The 19,266-nt window shown below is 44.9% G+C and overlaps 1 protein-coding gene across 2 annotated transcripts in view; it reads right to left on the reverse strand.

Annotated features, from left to right (window-relative positions):
• Window positions 1–18,193, reverse strand: part of LOC119384041 (DDB1- and CUL4-associated factor 13) — a 32,318-nt gene extending 14,125 nt beyond the window's left edge. The window contains exons 1-7 of one of the 2 annotated variants that reach the window (XM_037652332.2): window positions 18,014–18,193; window positions 16,882–17,081; window positions 14,767–14,874; window positions 13,553–13,642; window positions 10,130–10,285; window positions 8,148–8,308; window positions 2,546–2,613 (exon numbers count right to left, since the gene is read on the reverse strand). In XM_037652332.2, coding sequence (XP_037508260.1) covers window positions 2,546–2,613; window positions 8,148–8,308; window positions 10,130–10,285; window positions 13,553–13,642; window positions 14,767–14,874; window positions 16,882–17,081; window positions 18,014–18,083 — 853 coding nt within the window. In that variant the 5' untranslated portion in view covers window positions 18,084–18,193. The remainder of the gene's footprint in view (window positions 1–2,545; window positions 2,614–8,147; window positions 8,309–10,129; window positions 10,286–13,552; window positions 13,643–14,766; window positions 14,875–16,881; window positions 17,082–18,013) is intronic. The other variant, XM_049412745.1, reaches the window with a different exon arrangement.
• Window positions 18,194–19,266: the final 1,073 nt, after the last annotated feature.

Raw genomic sequence — 19,266 nt, forward strand, 5'->3', positions numbered from 1 at the left:
AAAATAATTTCGAGTCATGGCAATCACAGCACAGAATGCCCAAATTCATTATCACCCAAATTCCCACTCAGGCTGACTATGTACCTCCTATAACGAAGGAATTAAGCTGGTTCCTCAAGTTTCAAGTGTAGTGCAATAGGCTCTTTAATTAATAATGGGGGATTCACCCATAGCTGAGTGAACCTCGTGCACCAAACTCTCAGCGATGTGATTGGCTGAAACCATTTTGGAGCAGGGAAAAAGGCTTTTGGAGCAGCCAAAAGTGCACTTTGGAGCAGGAAAAGTGGCTTTTGGGGCAACCAAAAGCGTATTTTACAGCAGGGAAAAATGCTTATTGCTGTGGGAAAATTGAATTTGTGACAACTAAAACAGCTAAATAAAGTGGAACTAAGCAGCATTCCACAACATTCTATTCACGTACAGATCGGACTACTTATACTGCAGGACTGGCTATAATGCAGTCTTTTCTTACTCCCGTTTATCCTTCCATAGAATTCCATGTACTATACGCATACCACTTATTGTGCAGCCTTCGAGATGAAAGAACGGTTATAATGCGTCTCAGATAAGCGAGGTAACGATCACGCTTCTCAAAGGAGGTACGCTGGCTGAGGAGAGAGTGACAAAGGCATTACGAAGAAAAAGAAAGGATATGTCGAGGGTGTAAGGAAAGGTGGTCGAGTGTAAAGGCTTTGCGATGTGAGCTTTCGCCTTTGCCACCAGCAGGCAGACTTGCAAGCTTGGTAGGCTTATGCAGGATAGTTGTCGCGGCTGTTCTCCCGACCTCGAACCCAAACTTTGTTTTAAGCCTGCTGCCCTTGGTTGAGCTCATAAGTGCGATCTCTTTTGCGCCCCATCTCATGTTGTCCTTCCCCGAGCAGTACGCCAAGTCGCAAACCCGCACTTGTCTCTGTTCCCTTTCTTGTCCCTTGTCCGTTCTACGTTAGTTGTTGAAGATGGATTACGAACTAGCCCAATCTCAAACTTTGCCGCAGAATAGGCCTAACATGCACTAACCGCGTAACCACCATAGGATGTGTGGTGTGGTGCTGAGTCAACGAAAAACTTTGCAGTGGTTACATTACGAAAGGGGCAGATGGATGGAAACAACTTTCTGATTCTGAAAGCAACGATCGTCAAAGAAGACGACGGCGTGCAACGCTCGAGTGGTGGTTTGTGGTCATCACTCGTCACTGCTTTCGACATCGCGCCTGGGAAATCTAAAGCATTCGGAAAATTCGGTTGCCGTTCTGCGGGGAAATTCGGCGCATAAACGAGCTCTGAAAAGTTACTCGACAACTTTCTGCTACAACGCTTTTTTTCTGCACTCGTTTTGTCGGCACAGCCGGTGCGCGAATGTTAACCTTTCAACATTTGCAAATTTAAGGGAATGAGAATTCACATCCCAGTCACATGACTCGATTCTTGGAATGGCACGGCTGCCTGTTCGTCATTTATTGCACATGTGCAGTCTTTGAAAAATGGTGTTTTGGTTATAGTGAGTATATTCGCTCCACTGGCGACTTACGTTATATGCGGTCTATGGTGTAATAGAAGGGTAGCCCAGCAAGCGCTGCACAAGTGCGCACGTTTTCCTTAATCTACGCGTACTCACAGCCACGGTAGCGTGGCGTGTGCATGTGAGGACAGGTGCATGCTACAGTGTTTCGACCTCGAGAGATTAGTTTTGTTTTCGAAATATGAAAACACCATGTTTGGCGCAGAATAGTCAAAATGTAGCAGGATGTAGCAGAGCTGGTCTTTTGGAGCAGTTTGGCGCAATTGGCGCAGCCATCACATCACTGCACTCCGGCACCTTCAGCAGCACCTCATTGGCTCCACAAAAACACCCTCAATTGGCTTTGGACATCAAGCCCTCTTGTATTTGAAAAATTCTTTGGTGTAAGAGTGCATCTCTCAAGTTCGATGTGTTGCAAAAAAGCTCGCAGCTGCAGACCGGAAATGCCTACTGACAGCTGCAAAGCTCCTCCACAGTGCTCAGCCACATCAGCCTCCTACTGGAAGGTGGTACTCAAAAACGAAGATGAGGTGCACGATGACACAAATCATAGGCCACACCCATATTTGTGGGCGTTGTCATGAAATTTAACAACTTGGGCAGTTACCCAATATGCACGGCTGCATTGGAACGGTAAAAGCTGCTAGTGCACTTGAATAGAGGCTATCAAACTGCTGCATGGAAACGGTAAGCCACAGTTACTAGTGTGGTTTATGGCTATGACAGCCAGAAAAATAGAGAAAGCACTTGTTGTTCAATCTAACCATCAGTCAGCAATAGCAAGATTTAGACTTGCAGGTTTTTAAGAGTTCACAGGCTACTCTACTTCAAACATGCTGTCTGCCTCACTCATAGTTCTGATGCACATGTAATTGGCTGTTACGTTTTATGGGCAGGCCAGTAAGTTCAAGGTGTTCCTAGACAACCTGTCACGAGTCTTAGGTGGTGAAAACAAAGTGATACTACACAGTAAATTTCTCACACCTGAGCATCAAAAAATAGTGGCAACTGATGAGCTCCACTTACCAGCCGAGACATGATCCATGTGCACATTGATGGCGGACTTCAGCTTCCGCATGTCGAACGTGTACAGGCTACAAGATAAGAGAAGGTGTACAACTTGGCATGCTGTCAGGCACATTTTGTTAGCACATTTTGCAATTTTGGAAGTTGTTATCGAGAAATCTGGCTGGGATAAAGACATCACTAATGACCAAGAAACCATAAACATGAGTGGCAACTCCTCTAAGCTGTTCAAACTAGCACGGCCGGGCGCACTGTGTTCCCTGGCAATGATCTGCATAGGTTTCAAAATAATCATGCTCTGTTCCAACTGCAGTGGATGAACAGAGAGGCATGCCTCGCTGTCTGTTTGCAAAGTGGGCTCACCGTTCATCTTTCCTTCCTCTGGTCGACATTAATGAGGCCATCATTTTCAGTCATATGCTAGTGGCGTAAGGCCCTTTGCTCATCGTTCATAATGCACGAATTCACACTTGTGGCCAATAATTTGACAGTTCTGTATCATGAACCATCATAATATGCGAGAATGCGGCAAACAGCCTCAAACTGCAATTCGATCAATACTTGGATGGCACTGCCAAAAATAAAGCAGAAAGGGTGATGTTTTTCCACAAACTGTTGTCACTCCCACCATGTATATGTTCTTACAACAAACCGAGCTTCGAGGGGAGTAGTCAATGCCTTCCAGTAGTATATGCCGCGCCTATGCACATGCTACATACTTTAGCGTGTTGTTAATTGTATGCAAGGTGTGGTATATGATTCACCATTAACTTGCAGCAAAAGGCAGTATATTGGTCAAACCGGGATATGCATTAACGACAGGCTCAGGGAACATCATAATAATGTACAAAAGAAAGCGGACGGACACCTTGCCATCCACTGTGACACATGTACCTGCGTGCCCCAGTTTGAGAATTGTCGTGTAATTGGTAAAAGTTCAGACACAGTTACCCGGGAAATAATCGAGGCAGCAGCGATTGACTGCTGGGGAGAGCAATCCATAAGTGAGGCATGAATAGCACTCACCAAGAAAGAGTCGAACTATCTTAACAGAGCACCTGTCGATAAAGGTTAATGGCATGGCCTTCTTTCTTGCTGCTTTTTCATGTGCTTTTTTTCTTTCTTTTGTTCTTTCCGTGTTGTTTTCTTCTTCTGCTACGCATATAAATGTGCATTTCTGGAGAAAATAAACTACACTCACACCTCGATATAATGAACCCGGATATAAAGAATTATCGGTTATAACGAAGTATATGAAGAATAGCCTAGATAATAGGTACAGTGGTTCGTATGTACGCTTATAACGAATTTTCGGATATAGCGAAGTTATTTTCTGTCAAATGCAACTTCGCTATACAGTAAAAGCTCGTTAATTCGGATTTCACGGGACCGGAAAAAATGTCCGAATTAACCGAATGCCGAATTAACGAATGAACAGGAAAAACAACATTAAAATCAAGTTGGAGAAGCATACCTTTATTTGCTGAAGTATTTTGTAATGGTCGTCTGCGTTTTCATGCAGATTCCGGCTTACATTACAATTTTTCTTAACTTTTCCAAATGGCCAACAGCACGCAAACTGTCGGAAGTGCTCAGGCAAACGCCCTCTAATATCAAAAGCGCCTCCGAGACTTCCCGTGAGGTGCGATGAGGTCGCGACATCATTAATAATTTCTTGATCGGGCAGGAGACCAGTCGTGGCGACACAATCATCAATCGCGATGTAGTCCTGAAGGGTCATATCTGTGGGAAGGACAGCATCGAAGGTCGGGCAGTCACCGTCGGCTACTGCCGCATGCTCGGCCCTCACATGTAAACACGGTCACAACGGGAAAAAACAAGAACTCCGCAAGAAGAGACGGTGCCGACACAACACAAGGGAAAATGGCGTCGGAGGCGCAGTGGAGCGAAGAAAGAAGATGCCGACGTTCGGTGACGCTGCGATCGCCCCCACTAGTTGATGACGATGGCGATGTCACTCAAGTTTCGGTTTCGCCCCAGTGGTGCCAGCGCTGCTTTACCACACATTTGTGTAGCGGCAGCCGTCTTTTTTTCAGCACCGTTTGGCGCTGAAAAAACAAGTCGTACGTCAAACTTTGACATGACATGACAGCGCCAAACAAACTAAAAGGGCTTTGTAAAAGGGTCAACAGTGGTGAACGCGGAAGGAAGGAAACGAGCTGTAGCGTTAAGCACAGAAACAAATTTGTGGAATGCACAGAAGGCGTTGTTTACGGCATTCCCCTCTCCTGCAATAGGAACTACATAGGCCAAACGGGGAGGTGCATTAATGAGCGACTAAAAGAGCATAATTACGCTGTATCGCTGTTGACACACCCTGGTCATTTGGCTTCCCACTGCGCAGAATGTAAATGCAAGGCGATGTTCCCTGACACAAAAGTTTTGGCACGATCTTTCGACCAGACAGAGAGGGAAATCACCGAAGCATTTTACACGCACATCAGCGAAGGGTGCGTTAGCACACCCTCGATCGCCCTTTCTCAAACAGAAATTAACTTTTTGAAGGAAACCGTATTACCGTACGCGTAATCTCTTGACACGTTTCGGTGATACTGTTTAAAGCCATGATATGTATATTTTTCTTGTTTTTTGTGTTATACTGCCTCATCACTGAATCCCCACTCCCCCCCCCTAATCATTTAGTGTGCCTTATTTCTTGTACGTACATAAGGCTGTACGTTATCGAAATAAAGTAGTTGTGAGTTTGCGCATCATCTTGTGTTGTTTTTCCTTGTTCCTTGGTTCGTGTCCACCGGAAGCGCACTACAAGTATGAATACGTACCGACTAGCCCCTGTTGCCGCCCTACTAGTCCCCAAGTGCCCACATTCTAATCCGTCGAGTCCTCAGAAAGAAGGCGGTGAGCGCGCATCGTCTCGTTTTGGCGTCTGATAACCAGAAACCTTCCAGATATCTTCCAGAACAAATTTTTTCTGGCAGGTTCTGACGACCCGCTGGTAGGCAGAATTGTCCAGCCAGAGAAAAACGAACGCCAACTAGAATTGCGCCGTGCAATGGGCAGAGCAACCCGAAAACAAACGCGCATGGGGAGAAAAGTGTGGGGGAAATTATCGACCATATCCACTGTGCACAATGGTGGCGTTGCTATGGTTGTGTGTCGCTGCATGTTGTGCAGCAGCGGCAATGCGGAGGCGGCATGTGCATTTCCGTAGGTCTTGTACCGAACTGCGGCGGACTGGAGGAGTGACAGCCTCCATTCTTTGGGCCGCATTGTTAGTTCCCCTGGCTGTTGTTGTAGCCATGTGTTCTGAACAAAAGTGTGTGGGACGAGTGTGCATCTATGTACCGTGCTGCGGATGAAGGATTTGCAATGCTCAGCAAAATCGTGCCAAGTGCTACAGAAAAGACTTTTTTTTTTAAAGCTGTTTAAAGATTTTGACAGCTAGCGTCGCCGCCTGCCTTCGGGTCGGTGTGTGGTTGACAGAGAGCGGCGATCGAGCAATTCGGAGGATACGCGAAGGGGGGAAAAGACTGCGGAGAAGCCACTGTCGCTGCGCGGCGGCTGTCTGCCACTTCGCGCTTCACAAGTACACGAGAGGGCCCTTTTTGCAAACCTGAATGAGTTTCTGGCTACAAAATGTATCATACGACTGCAGTTTTCCGTGGTGCTGAACACTGCTGCCGAATAATCGCATTTTTCAGAAACGTATGACACACAGCTGTATTGGGTTATTTTTAATTTTCGCAATTGCCAGCGTAGGACCTGGGAAATCATACTAAGCGGGAATGTATCAACGAGGTTCTACTGTATATCCCGTGTGTCCGTGTGCATGCACCGCTACTCTTCGATGTGCAGCCGCGCTGGCTGCACTGGTGCTACGCGGAGAGCGGCCACGCTGAGCCGTGTTCAACCTAAAAGTGGACGCCACTGCACTACAGGGTCTTTATGCTAAGCAGCTTGAAGCACTGGCGTGGCTCTGTGGTAGAATACTTAAGTGCAATGAAGAACGCCTGGGTTTGAATTTCGGCTTGAGCTGTGATCTTTATTCTTCGCTTAAATCAGGACTTTTCGCTAGAGCTGCGCGAATAGCAAAATCTTGGGCGCAAAGTGAATTCGAATATTGAAGTGTGAGTGCAAATCAAATCAAATATGTTTCGAATATTTCTACAATATTTTTCGAATACTTCGAAGTGAAATTGCAGAAAAAAAGTTAGAGAGGATTCCTAAGCATATTCTTATGAGATAGCAACATGAAAGTGTTTCTTTTCGCTAGGTTGATGAAGCACTGGCGGGGTGGTGTTTCATAGTTGTCTGATCAAGAATGAGGCAATGTAGAGGATGAATTCTATTTATGTACATGATTTGGTGCAACAAAAGTGTTGCCGACAACACTTTACACGTGATAGGCAAAGATGCCATTTCCTCAGCCTCTCCTCCTCTTTCAACTGCTGTGGAAGCCCAACTGATGGGACGGGCAAGAGTGTGCTCCCTTCAAGTCCAGAGTTCCAAATCTGCCTCGTAGACGTCGATATATAAGAACATCTGAAATTTTGGATGCTAAAAGGCTTCGGCTTCCGATTTTTCGGACTTCCTGCCCAAATTGAAGGTCCAAAACAGCATTAACTGAGCCCCCACCTCTGCCACATATTTCATCTCCATGTTGGAACCAGCGTTTTCTTGAGTTAGTAGTACATTTGTGACCGTAGCAGAGCTTGAAAGGCAGCTTTGCCGCAATACCGTGGTGTGATGAGGTGAAGCATATTGAAATTCTAGGGACTACTTCCAATCAAACGTTGACTGTGTCTTGGCAAAGTTCGACCGTAATGGAGCTTGAAAGGCAGCTTTGTCGCAATACGAGTGTGTAATGAGGTGAAGCATATTGAAAATCTGAAGGGGTCACTTTCAATCGGACGTTGGCTGTATTTATTTTTGGGAAGTTCGAATAGTTCGAATAGTAAAATTCCAGTTCGAATCGAATCGAATAGCAATCGCTATTCGAAAAATATTCGAAATTTCGAATATTCGCACAACCCTACTTTTCGCCCATCGACAACGCCGTCAATGCTGGCATCAGCTTCTTAACGCTTTCACATGAAGATTTCCAAGGCCTCTTCTTGCTGTCCCTAAGTTGATATAGAATGTGAATCACCTGTGGAGCATACGTGTATACCATGGGCCGTCAAAAGGGCCACATGTGACTGGTGGAAAGTGTTTCGTGACGTGCGTAACAGGCAACTCACGTTGTTCATGTAATGACCTGCGAACGAATTAACCGAGAGACAGACAGAAAAGGCCAAAGTGCCTTTGGTACGCTAAGAAATGCTTCACATTTAAGACAGATAAAAAATGATATTTTGCAGGGAGCTATAGGAAGCACACTACTGCACTTTGCATGGTATACCTGCCTTATGAACACAAGTGAGTAGTAACACTCAATAGGGCAAGTTGCCGTTTTGTATCAACATTAATGAGGTCCCCTTCCCCCTTTGTTTCAGACAGCAGCCACCCCAGATCGTCTGCCATGCTCGTATTGCTCAGGATAGTACCACTACCCGCTGAAGATGCAGCTAGGGAGTGGTCACACGGCATTTCTTTTTCCACAGCAACAGCACCCACTCACTTGTAGTCCTCGTTGGCACAGGTGAAAATGAAGGCCTCCATGGGGTTCCAGCAAACGGTATTGGAGCGCATTTCGAGGAAAACCCGCCGCAGTGGCTGAGATTCTCGTGTGTCGTACAGCACAATGCTTCGGTCACTCGATGCACTCGCCATCACGTTCACCTGCACACAAAGGCGGCAACACAGAGCTTTTATACTGGAAATATAGATGGCCAGCATCAAGCTTAGAAACTGCAAGAAATTTCAGTGAAGCTAAGCAAGTTTAACCCTTTTGTGACCGATAGAAAAGAACAAAAACGTGCCAGAATCCAATAATTTTTTTTCGCTCACTTTGTAGACCTTTTTTTTCTGCCTAAAACGGTACCATTCTTTCAATTGAGTGGTGTTCCTTTATTTCACTAATCGTGTAGAAAGTGATAACTTGAAGGTGGCTTCATCGCATGGAAATAGAATGAAAAATGGCAATAAAACGAAAGCCGAGACACAAATGGCCCAACAGGGACCAGTGTGGTCATCTAGCGTCAAGAAACACAAGTATGACATGTATAGTCTTCATTGGTTCAGAGTGGGACCAATTCTTGCTGATGACGAGTATAGTCGTCATCGGTCATTTTGTTAGAAAGTCTCACGACGACTATTCTCATCAACGGTCGCGAGAGGGTTAAAGGGCCCCTAAACCGCCTCCAATAATCTTTTAACATGTCAACTAAATGCATGCATCGAGTTCAGAATGCTGTCACGACCAACAATGGCAAATGCGGCAGCGCTGCGAGCCACAGGCGCAACACGAATTGCAAGAAACAATCCCCGTCCTCTCTGGGCAATTCTTTCATCCCCAGCGTTCGCCGTGACGTCAACCATTTGCTTCTGCTCATGTCATTCAGAAGAAGAACCTGTTTGTCTGCTTGCAGGTACACGCGCTCGCTGCTCTGTCTCCTCGCACGGTGAGAAGCAGCACTCGGCCAGGAAAGAGCGGAGGCCACTTTTGGATCATCAAATACGTGTAGCTCCGCTTTATGGCACCATTCCAAAAAATTCTCGCGGCTGCATGTTCGCTGTAGACTCGTGCACAACTGCAACACCACAACTAAATTTCGACCTCGTGGTGTTTTGGAGGCCCTTTAAGTTATGAAATGAGCCAAACTTAAGGAGCTGTGAATGCAACAAAAGACTGTACAAGAACAGCCTTTAAAAACTGAAAACAAAAAAACGGTCAAAATGATCATGTCTTGTTTGAAGCCACCTGTGTTGCCCCCACCGGGCAAGTGGGACACCTGCATTTCTAACAGCAGCAGCACATATGGATGCTTCATGAATGGCTTGGATGACAGGCCATGACCCCAACAAGAAAAAATGCACTGGTGCCGTGTAGGGCCCAGAGTTTGGATGACTTGCTACTCTCATGGTTATCGGAAACCACATAGTGGAGTGAGGATATTCCTGAGTAGACAACAACCGACAATTAGCCAATTATTAAACCATGGCTTGCTAACTGTTTTCTTTTACAGCAGTTCCTGCAACTGCAGAACTGAAGACAGTGCTTGAACCGTACGCATTTTGTGGGAATCCCGTGTGCAGTACCACTTTCGAGGTATGCATCGTCAATTAGGAAGTGGACTGGCATTTTAGTTAATTATTTTTTTGAAAGTCCATTATTACTGTCTTTTATTCCTGTTTTCTTTTGCCCAGTCGAGAAAACTTAGTTGGAATGCCAATGTGTTTTGTGACAGAGTTTGAGGTTAAATGTTCTGAAACTGGTGCTAAATTTATTTCTTTTAAGTGGACTAGCCTCTGTGCCACCGAGCAAGTTCAATTTCCTTCTTGCAACATGAGCCCTAAAGGATGAATGGTAAAAGTCACTTGAAATGACTGTCAGATTGCGTCCTATATTTGAAGTTGCACTAGACTGAAAAGAGATGAATTAAAGCAGTGCTCCGAGCAGTGATGTTATCGTACTGCTCACTCCACAGAAAGACCGCTCACCTCAATTGGATTGAAGCGGACTGCGTAGACGGTGTCGACACCCCAGTTGAGAGTGCGCAGTGGCTCAGAGCGTGCGTGCTCCCACAGGTGGACGTTCTCACCACAGGTGGCAAACAGTGCATCTCGACGGTGATGAGTGATGCCTGTCAGAACACCCTGGAAACAAGAGGCACCACCTTTCATTTTTTATTGAAAGTAACCAACGACCTTGAGATCACACCTTACGCTTGTGACCATGAAAGCAGCCATGCTTACCTGTTTCTCTTGAGAATAATAATTAAATACCCTGGGAATTTTCGTGGCAAAACCAGGATATAATTATGAGGCATGCCGTAGTGGAGGGCTCAGAAAATTTCAACCATCTGACGTTCTTTAATGTACCCTGACATCGCACAATACACTGTGCCTCTGCTGAAATGCGACCACCACAGCCGGGATCGAACCTGCGACTTTCGGGTCAGCAGCCAAGCACTGTAAACACTGTAACCACCGAAGAGGACTTCTGCTGAGAGTAAGGTCAGCAAAAGACAAGGTACAAAAAAAAATTTAGTAATTAATTTCTAGGGTTTCAAGCGGCAATACTTTTATTATGAGGCCCACCATAGTGGGGGCTTCCGCAGTAGTTTTGACCACCTGGAGTTGTCATTTGGCGTGCGTCCACATCTCTGCATAAATGGGCGCTCTGGCATTCTCCCTCACTGAAACGATGCTCGAGAACCAAACCTGCGTTGCTGAGCCTAGCAGCACAACAGATGATGCAATATGAAGTACATTTCTTTTCTTTTTGCTCTTTTTCTGTTACTGTTTGTACTGGCCCCCTCCCCCTCACGCAATACTCCTTCTGGAGCCTGTGAGGTATATAAACAAACGAATAAATTATGTACATACATATAAGAAGAGCAGACACGCTTACAAAACAAAAAAGAAACATTTCAACATTTAAGAAGGGAACCCGCCTTTTTTGAGAGTGAAGTTCGCAAGTACAACATCTGTTAAATTCATACTTATTCCATCAGAGAGAGCGGGTGGTGGAAAACATTTATACATACTCTTCTTCGAAAACCATGCAAAAAAAAACACAACAGGCATGTACACCCGCCCACAAAAGTTTTTGGAACGTGAGCTCCACTTTAAATGCAAATTTCTGCTCTGTTAGTACACAGCGCTTCTAACCTAGCAGGTAGTTGCGTAGGTCGCAAGGACCACTACTGGCTGGATCATCTATTTGGAGGCTATGTTCTCAGACAAAGCGGGAATATTGCTTTTTCGGAAATATGCGTTCCACAAACTTTTGGGTGGGGGGGTACATTCGAAGAAAAAAAAAGTATGTACATATACAGGGTACTTTTTTTTAAACACTACAGATTTTTTAATAAAAAACCTATGACAGTAAGGCGCCTGTTGTTTTCACACACGAACTCCACGTTGAGGCAGAAATACTTTGCCACAGATAAAATGACACTGTTTTGACTAATTAACAAAACCTCGTTAATTAAAGTTTTAATTATTGACTTGAGGGCAGGTGTTTATATTACAAAGCTGTGTTGCGTGCCAACTTATGCCATACCTATTTTTTTAGAAATCCCTAAAGTTGAACGTAGTTTGAGATATTCGTCATCGAATTCCATGGGCGATATCGAAACTGATCACGCAAGGCGCACACGCAGCACGGCCGTTCTGCTACGTCAGACCGAAACTACCTGTCAAATGGGAGTGATGAAACTTGAATGATGGCGGACCGTGGCCGTATGTTTTTGTGAAAAGCTGCAAGTCATCTCACTTGCGCTAGCACGTCGCCTTACTTTTGCGTGTAGTGTTTGGTGCTTATCTCTTTATTTCGAACTGTGGACAAGAAAACCGCAATATCAAACTTTTCTTTGTCTGGGAAGCATAAAACTCTGGGGCGGCCACTGCGGCACTCCTTCTTGCAGACAGACTAAATAGTTTTTCGTGCCTTTTTATAGTTTAAGAAAGAAACCGATAGGCACCACCCGTCGCGTGCAAACATTAAGCTGTCTACTTCTGTATTCCAGAATGCTTGCCGATTTTTCTGACCAGATTCTGCTTTGGCGCGCTTCATTCAAATCTCATCACTTCCCTGTCACGTGTCGTTACGGTGTTCCGCCGCACTTGGTGCGCACTGGGCGCAATCAGTTTCGATTTCGCCCTTGAAATTCGATGATGAATATCTCGAACTACACACCACTTTTGTGATTTCTAAAAAATAGGTATGCCACAAATTGGCATGCACTACAACATTGTAATATAAACACCTGCCCTGAAGTCAATAATTTAAAAAGTTAATGAACGAGTTTTTGTTAATTACTCGCGTCAACGTCATTTTAGCTGCGGGAAAGTATTTCTGCCTTGACATAGAGTTCATCTGCGAAAACGACAGGAGCCTGACTATCATATAACTTTTATAAAAAATCTGTAGTGTCTAAAAAAAAACACCCTGTATATGTGTATCTGCATGAGAGATAACTAGAGCTTCTGCCTACCGCAATAAAACTTGTAAAAAACTTGAAAAGTGCATATCCAGATAACAATGACAGTGCAAAGAAACAGTACACAAGAAGGCAACAAAGAGACACACACAGCACTGTCGCCTTCTTGTGTACCGTTTCTTTGCGCTACAATTGTTATCCAAATATGCCGTACCAACAAGCCTGCCTTGGTACTTCAACTGAAAACTGCTGCGAAGGGGAACACAACAAATACTATTTATTTCTCCCGAACCATTTCGTCTTCATCGGAAGTGAAATGAAATGGAATGAACCACAACAGACACGCAGTTTGGGGGCCCAAACAAAAAAGAAATGAAATAAAGAGGCAATCAACAGTGACCATTGCTGGGGTATTCTACAATGGTTGCAAGAAAGCGGAGGAAAAAAAGGGCTGGGGCAAAGAGAGAGCTGCAGGTGATGAGGTGCGTAAGAATAGCAGCAAAAGAAAGCGAAGAGGGGGCCAAAGAGGGCACTTGTTGCTTCTAGACATTCCAATTCAGCCCGGATTGCCAGCTCGTACACACACAAGAAGAGACACATTCAGGTATGACCTGCTCCAGCTTTGTGTAAGCTTTGGCACCCAATAAAACAACAAAGATGCCAAGAGGAGGAATGTCACTCGGAAAGCGCACCGGTTTGTGTGTTCATGCCACTTTCTTTCACATGTGCCTATTACTTCCCAGCTTCATACTGTCGCCACCATTGTCAGCCTGTCCACTGTGGGGCAAAGGCCTATGATCTCCTGTCCTGTGCAAGCCATTTTATGCTTGCAAATTATCTCGTCAGTCCACCTAACCCTTTGTCGTCCTTGGCCACCCTTCCCAGGGCTTGGATTGCTATGCCTTTTATGCGCCCCATGCTTTGCCATCTTCCCTGCCTTCTTTGAGACAGAAAAAACAGCCAGCGTGCGACTCACCCGAGTGAGGATGGTGTGCACCGGCTCGTCTGGCTCACCCCAGGATGGCGACTCGGCCCGCCACGTCTTGATGTTCTTGTCGTCCCCCACCTAAGCGAGGACAGCATCACCCCTGTGGTTGGTTTCTCAAGAAAATGCATTTTGGGAGCTCCAGTTCGCCTGAACTGAGTGAGTTACAAGGTAATTAAGCACATCAGAATGACCTGGAATGAGTACAGAGTGCAAGAAAACAAGAATGGATGTTCTTGTAGAGCCGGGTTGTACGAGACGGACACGTCTTTTCAGTAACAACGTCTAGTTTATTCTGCCCAACAAGAGAGAGGAAAGTAGGGCAAGTGCACACAGTGCATCGGAAGTGGCAAGAGTGAACGAGCTCGTAAAGGGAGGAAGAAAAGGGAGCTCGCGGTCTGGCACCAACCCGAGGCACTCCGCAGAGCTTTTACGACCACGGGGGTGTGCGACGGTGGCCGCGTCACTACATTCTAAACCCATTTGAACAAAAGTTATGGGACCTTGAACATTCCAAATGAGTCTCCACCAAGCTGGGATTTCAGCCACAAATATTCAACATACCACAACTTTTCTTCAAATGGGCTTAGAACATCCATTCTTGTTTTCTTGCACTTTGTACTCATTCCAGGTCATTCTGATGTGCTTAATTACTTTGCGTCTCTCTCAGTTTAGGCAAACTATGGCTCCCGAAATGGCACCTGTAATTCAAAAACTACATATTGTACTGGGAAGAAAATTGTATATTTGAAATCAGCACACAAATATACATAAACTCAGCGAGTTTCATTCAAATATATCAAGAACTTTTAAAGGCTCAGTGTCCACCCTTAAGGAACGAAATGCCACAATTTGGCTGCGTAACCAATGTGTACATTATTTACAACTACACCCAATTCTTCATTGTTACACAGAGTAACATGATAGAATGATATGCGGGGTCCCTCATTTGTGCCTACAAAAGATCCAAGGTAGTTATTGAATCGGAGCACACAGCACCCAACAAATCTCAGACCTAAGGAAAGCTGTAGAGAAAGAGCTTGTGTAAAAAGACTTACACATACTAAATGTGTATTTGTATTAGCCGTTTCATTCCACTCCTTTCCTGAGACTACATGTGAACTACTACAAGATCTTTCAAATTATTTGTAAAGTTTCTGGTGCAGCTTCAAACACGCTATTGACACAGTTATGATCCACCTCACCGTGATGAAGCGCTGGCCATCACCCGGAAATGTGATTCCTCGCACCATGCCCTGGTGAGCCTGAAGGGTTCGTACGCACTTGCGCTCTGCCAGATTCCACACCTTCACCTGTAACCAAGCAAGGTCAAATGACTCTCAGCAGATATCACGCAAGAGTTACCAACAAGCTGCATGTTTCCAGATACAGTACTTCCTACACAGAGCTGCCACTGTCTTGTCAGTTATGTTCACCAAGAATGTGAAGCAGTGGTTTGGCGCATGTGAAAGCTGGAACCACTGTTTCAATTTTCCTTTGTCAGCCCTTCATCAGCTGAAGCACATCAGTCCTGTGCCTGTTGTGCTTATGGTTCAGGCAAAGCAAGGATGGTTTCTACTCCCCACTCACAACATCCTTGGATGAACATATTGCAAGAAACGATTTTCACGACCCAGTTAAAAGACTAAAGGATAATATTGTGGCGATGAAGCCAACCACGCAAGAGTAGACAAGTTTACAGTACGTAGCAGGAATTCTCACAGCGAAACTTTCCAAGAGCACGACGATTAAACAGGACATGACACAGTCACCCCGCAATTTGCAGTTTTCAGAAAAAATAAAAGAGCATTTATTGCACCTGTACGTATACAAAAAATGGGTTGCAAAAGAATATTTCAGTGCAAAGTGAGCCCTAGAAGTTGCTGGCTGTAAACCCCACCCACTGCCGGCGACTGCCATTGTGCCACGGTGTGTAGCAGAGCTGACGTCGTCTATCGAAGTTTGAGCCGTTAAAAATTGTTCAATTTCAATGCCAAGCTGAACAAAGCTGAAATAGCTCAATTGCACACGCAGCTGACGACGGAACAAAATCGTTCGCCGGAATGTAGGCGCTCGCAAAGTAAGCAGCTTGTTATGTCACGGCTGAAGAGTGCATCACTAGTGCCCGACTCTCAGGTCGCTCGCTTGTTTACCAGAATATTGAATTATAAATTAAGTGCTTGACCAAATGTGCTAAAATTTCGCCAGCTCGTCTGTCCGAAAATTAGGTGTCATGGCCCTTTTAACCACACCACAGGAGCCAGATCTCAAGATGCCAGGTAGCGGCATTTACACCCACCAAGCTTCGTATTACTGTAATGGGTGTAAAATGTCCTCTGTAGTGTGCCTGCAATACTGAAATCTACCTCTTCACGTACAACTCAGCTCAACTTGCAACTTGTGCTACCTTTAATGTGTGGTTACAAACACAAATGCGATGTGCTGAGCTTCAATGCTTGCACTCTCTAGGTCAGTACATTTGGAGATAAAAGGAATCCTCACATGACATTTCCAACCTTTTTATTTGTTAGCTGAACGTATTAATTCACAAAACATGAAAAGAGAACAGCACCTTAAGTAATGTAATATAAAACTTGCTTCGATGAACCAGTTTCACCAGTTCAAAAGTGAAAACACATCACAAAATGTTGCACACTTCACAGTGACTCCAGGAATAGTTCTCTCTTTTCCTGGGTTCACTGTAGCTGACACAAGAGCGCAATCAGAGAAAATGTAAACACAAATGTTTTTTTCTTTTCTTTTTTTGAAAGCAACATCATCGTACCTAGTGTTATTGCTGAACAATGTATGAAACTTTTGCTCTGTGTAACGACATCGCATTAATGATGTTGTTGTGAAGTGCCATATCTAGTGAGCCATTTTAGTACAAAATCAAGATATCTTGCAAGAGTTTCGCAACTTTCATATTTGCAAAGCATAATCCTTTCATCTACGAGTCTGTCGTAAAGCTTCAAACAATTATCAGCCTAAAATGAACGAACTTCTTTGTTTCCACTATTTTCTGCTCTGCTCATGCGACATAATTCTGTTATGCAACTGTTACGTGTCTTTTGACTTCCTCACACTATATTTTTTCTCTCATGTCGCAACTCTCAATGTCTTAACCCCTCTACTGTAATGTGTTTCAAGAGAATGTAAATTAGATGACTGAATGAAAAGAGCAAGCGAAGTCCCATGTTCATCCACACCATTTCAAGGCAGATTGTCACACAGCAAGTTTTCAACAAAAAAATCATGCCATGTTCGTACGAACAAAGCAATCTCGTGCAACTATGCCGAGTGAGCAGAGTGGGACGCACCTCTCCGTCACAGGCACCGGAGAAGAGTTGGGCGAGGAACCTGGGGTGCTTCTGCAGCACCTGGACTCCATCCCTGTGGCCATCCAGGCTGCCAAGGAAGGGTCGCGCAAATATCTTGTCCAACTTGACCGCATTCAGGGCTCGTGTGTACTCGCGACACACCTCGAATGGGTGCAGGCTCGGGTCAAAGTTGCGTTGCACTGAAAAAGGCCAGGGCATGGTACAAGAGCAAATGTCACAAGTGACATGGGCAAACATGGACCATCATATATCACCTATCAGTAACGTGCACGAGATGGTCAAAAGAATGCGCCCTTTTGGAAAGTGCCAAGCTCGCCAATTCACGAAACACCATCACCCTAGGCTAGGAATAGCGGCTGACAAATTGACAGAATGGTGATCGCTGCACCAAGTGATGAACCATTTTTTGTTGCCATGCTATTCAAAGCAAGTACGATTCTCACATATTAACGACATGACAGTTATCGTACAATTTCCCTAATTTCCGCTCATATGGAAGGCTCACAGGACTGCATACTGTGGTGCTTTATAGGAGCTTTTCACATTGCGCATTTTCAAGGTACAAAACAATCTTCTTGTCCTTTTATGCGATCAAATTAAGTTGGCTTTGCCCGAGCAATCCAGCCGTCTCGCAAACGTTTCTTAGACATCTTTGCTGACAAAGCTCACACCCGAGGCAGTGTGTTCTTGCTTAACATAGTCAACTTGGTTGTCACCGGCTATTTACCATCCTTTCTGACATTGTCACACCAGCTTTCTTTATTTGACCGCAGACTAATTCTTCCCGAGTCAGGGAAGCTCTCGTAGCTGGACACGCGAAGGCTGAATGTTAAAAGAAGGTGCGCTGCATGCAGTAGACTTGGCGATTCGCTCCGCCTGGACAAAACGACACAGGCTTGCAAGGTACCATACTCAACCAAACTATGGGGCCACTACAGGAGCGGAACGAGTACACCGTACGTGATAGGGACGGATCACACTACCTCGCAAACATTATTAGTGAGTATTAAGAGCATGCTGCAAGTAACTTTCGCGCCTGACCAGATCACATGCTCTTCAGGTGTTCGTGACAGGAAAGGACAGCACTGAAGATGCAGCGCCAGAAGCCTACCTTTGTGAATGTCATGCTTGGTTTCTCTCAGGTAGTCATCAGGGTTTCTCGACAGCACTTTCACTTTCATGTCTTTGCCGTTCACTCACTACAACAACAAGCCACCCTCGCTTAACATCACAGACACACGCATCACTAGCATCACACGCATGCTACACAAGAGCCATGTTGGCCGTAAAAGTTGAAACTAGCAACACCCGCAGTGTCGTACGCTTCACAGTTGTTCACGCTCTTATTGAATACAATTTATGACTAATAAAATGTTAAATTAAATTTTTGTGTGAAAAAAGTATCAATAAAGCGCAATCATTTGGGAAGCAAAGTTTTGCGAGTTTCGGTTTCGTTTACTTGCTCGCGTTTTCTGGTAATGAAGAAGATTGCGAAGACCCAGTCGGTCGACGCTGTCGCAGATGTACGGCTGGTTCGATTAGTGTGGGTACCAGGCCATAGAGGGCTAGCACTCAATGAATATGCGGATGCACTGGCAATATCATCCCATGATGGCCCTATTTTGTCTGTATTGCCCACGTCAGCGTATGTCACAGCAGCGAGATTTGAAAAGCGTACCACGGCCAATAACTTCGATAAATCTCCTTTGTTTTCATCAGATTTCCCACAGCTAAAATTTCCTTGGAAGAGCAGATGGTGTTCATCTAGGAAGGAAGAAATACAAATTACAAGGCTACGCTGTCGAGTCCCACCACTGAACTTTTACCTTCACAGGTCGGGTCTGGCTCAGTCACCGTTATGCCTCCACTGTAATGAGAGGGAATCTCTGGAGCACTTCTTTTTGACGTGCCGAAGATTTAAAACACAAAGAAAAAGACTACTAGAAGAACCCCTGCGGAAGTTGGGCTTGAATTTGTCACTTCCGGTGATTCTTTCATTTGGGGCAACCATATTTGGTTTTAGCCACAGGAGCGTTTTCAACGCTGTCTCTAATTTTTTACGAGAATCCAAAAGAATTGAATGTTGAGTGTAGCCTCAGTTGTCTTATATGCAACTGTATATATATATATATTTTTTTTTGTTCTTGTTGTTGTTTCTATATAGGCGTTTTTTTTTTTCTTCTTTTTCTCTTCTTTAAATCTTGCGAGTTTATATGTAAAGGCTAAAAATTTCACTTCAGCTTTTTCCTTCACGAAGTGAATTAGTTTCCTAAGCAAAGCACCGTCCGCTTCATGGCCTATCCCCCGCAGTGGGTTGAGCCAAAGTACTGAGGAACCAACCAACCAACCAACCAGCTGAAGTGT

The sequence above is a fragment of the Rhipicephalus sanguineus genome, chromosome 2 (genome assembly GCF_013339695.2).
Source record: "Rhipicephalus sanguineus isolate Rsan-2018 chromosome 2, BIME_Rsan_1.4, whole genome shotgun sequence".
NCBI classification, from domain to species: Eukaryota; Metazoa; Arthropoda; class Arachnida; order Ixodida; family Ixodidae; genus Rhipicephalus; species Rhipicephalus sanguineus.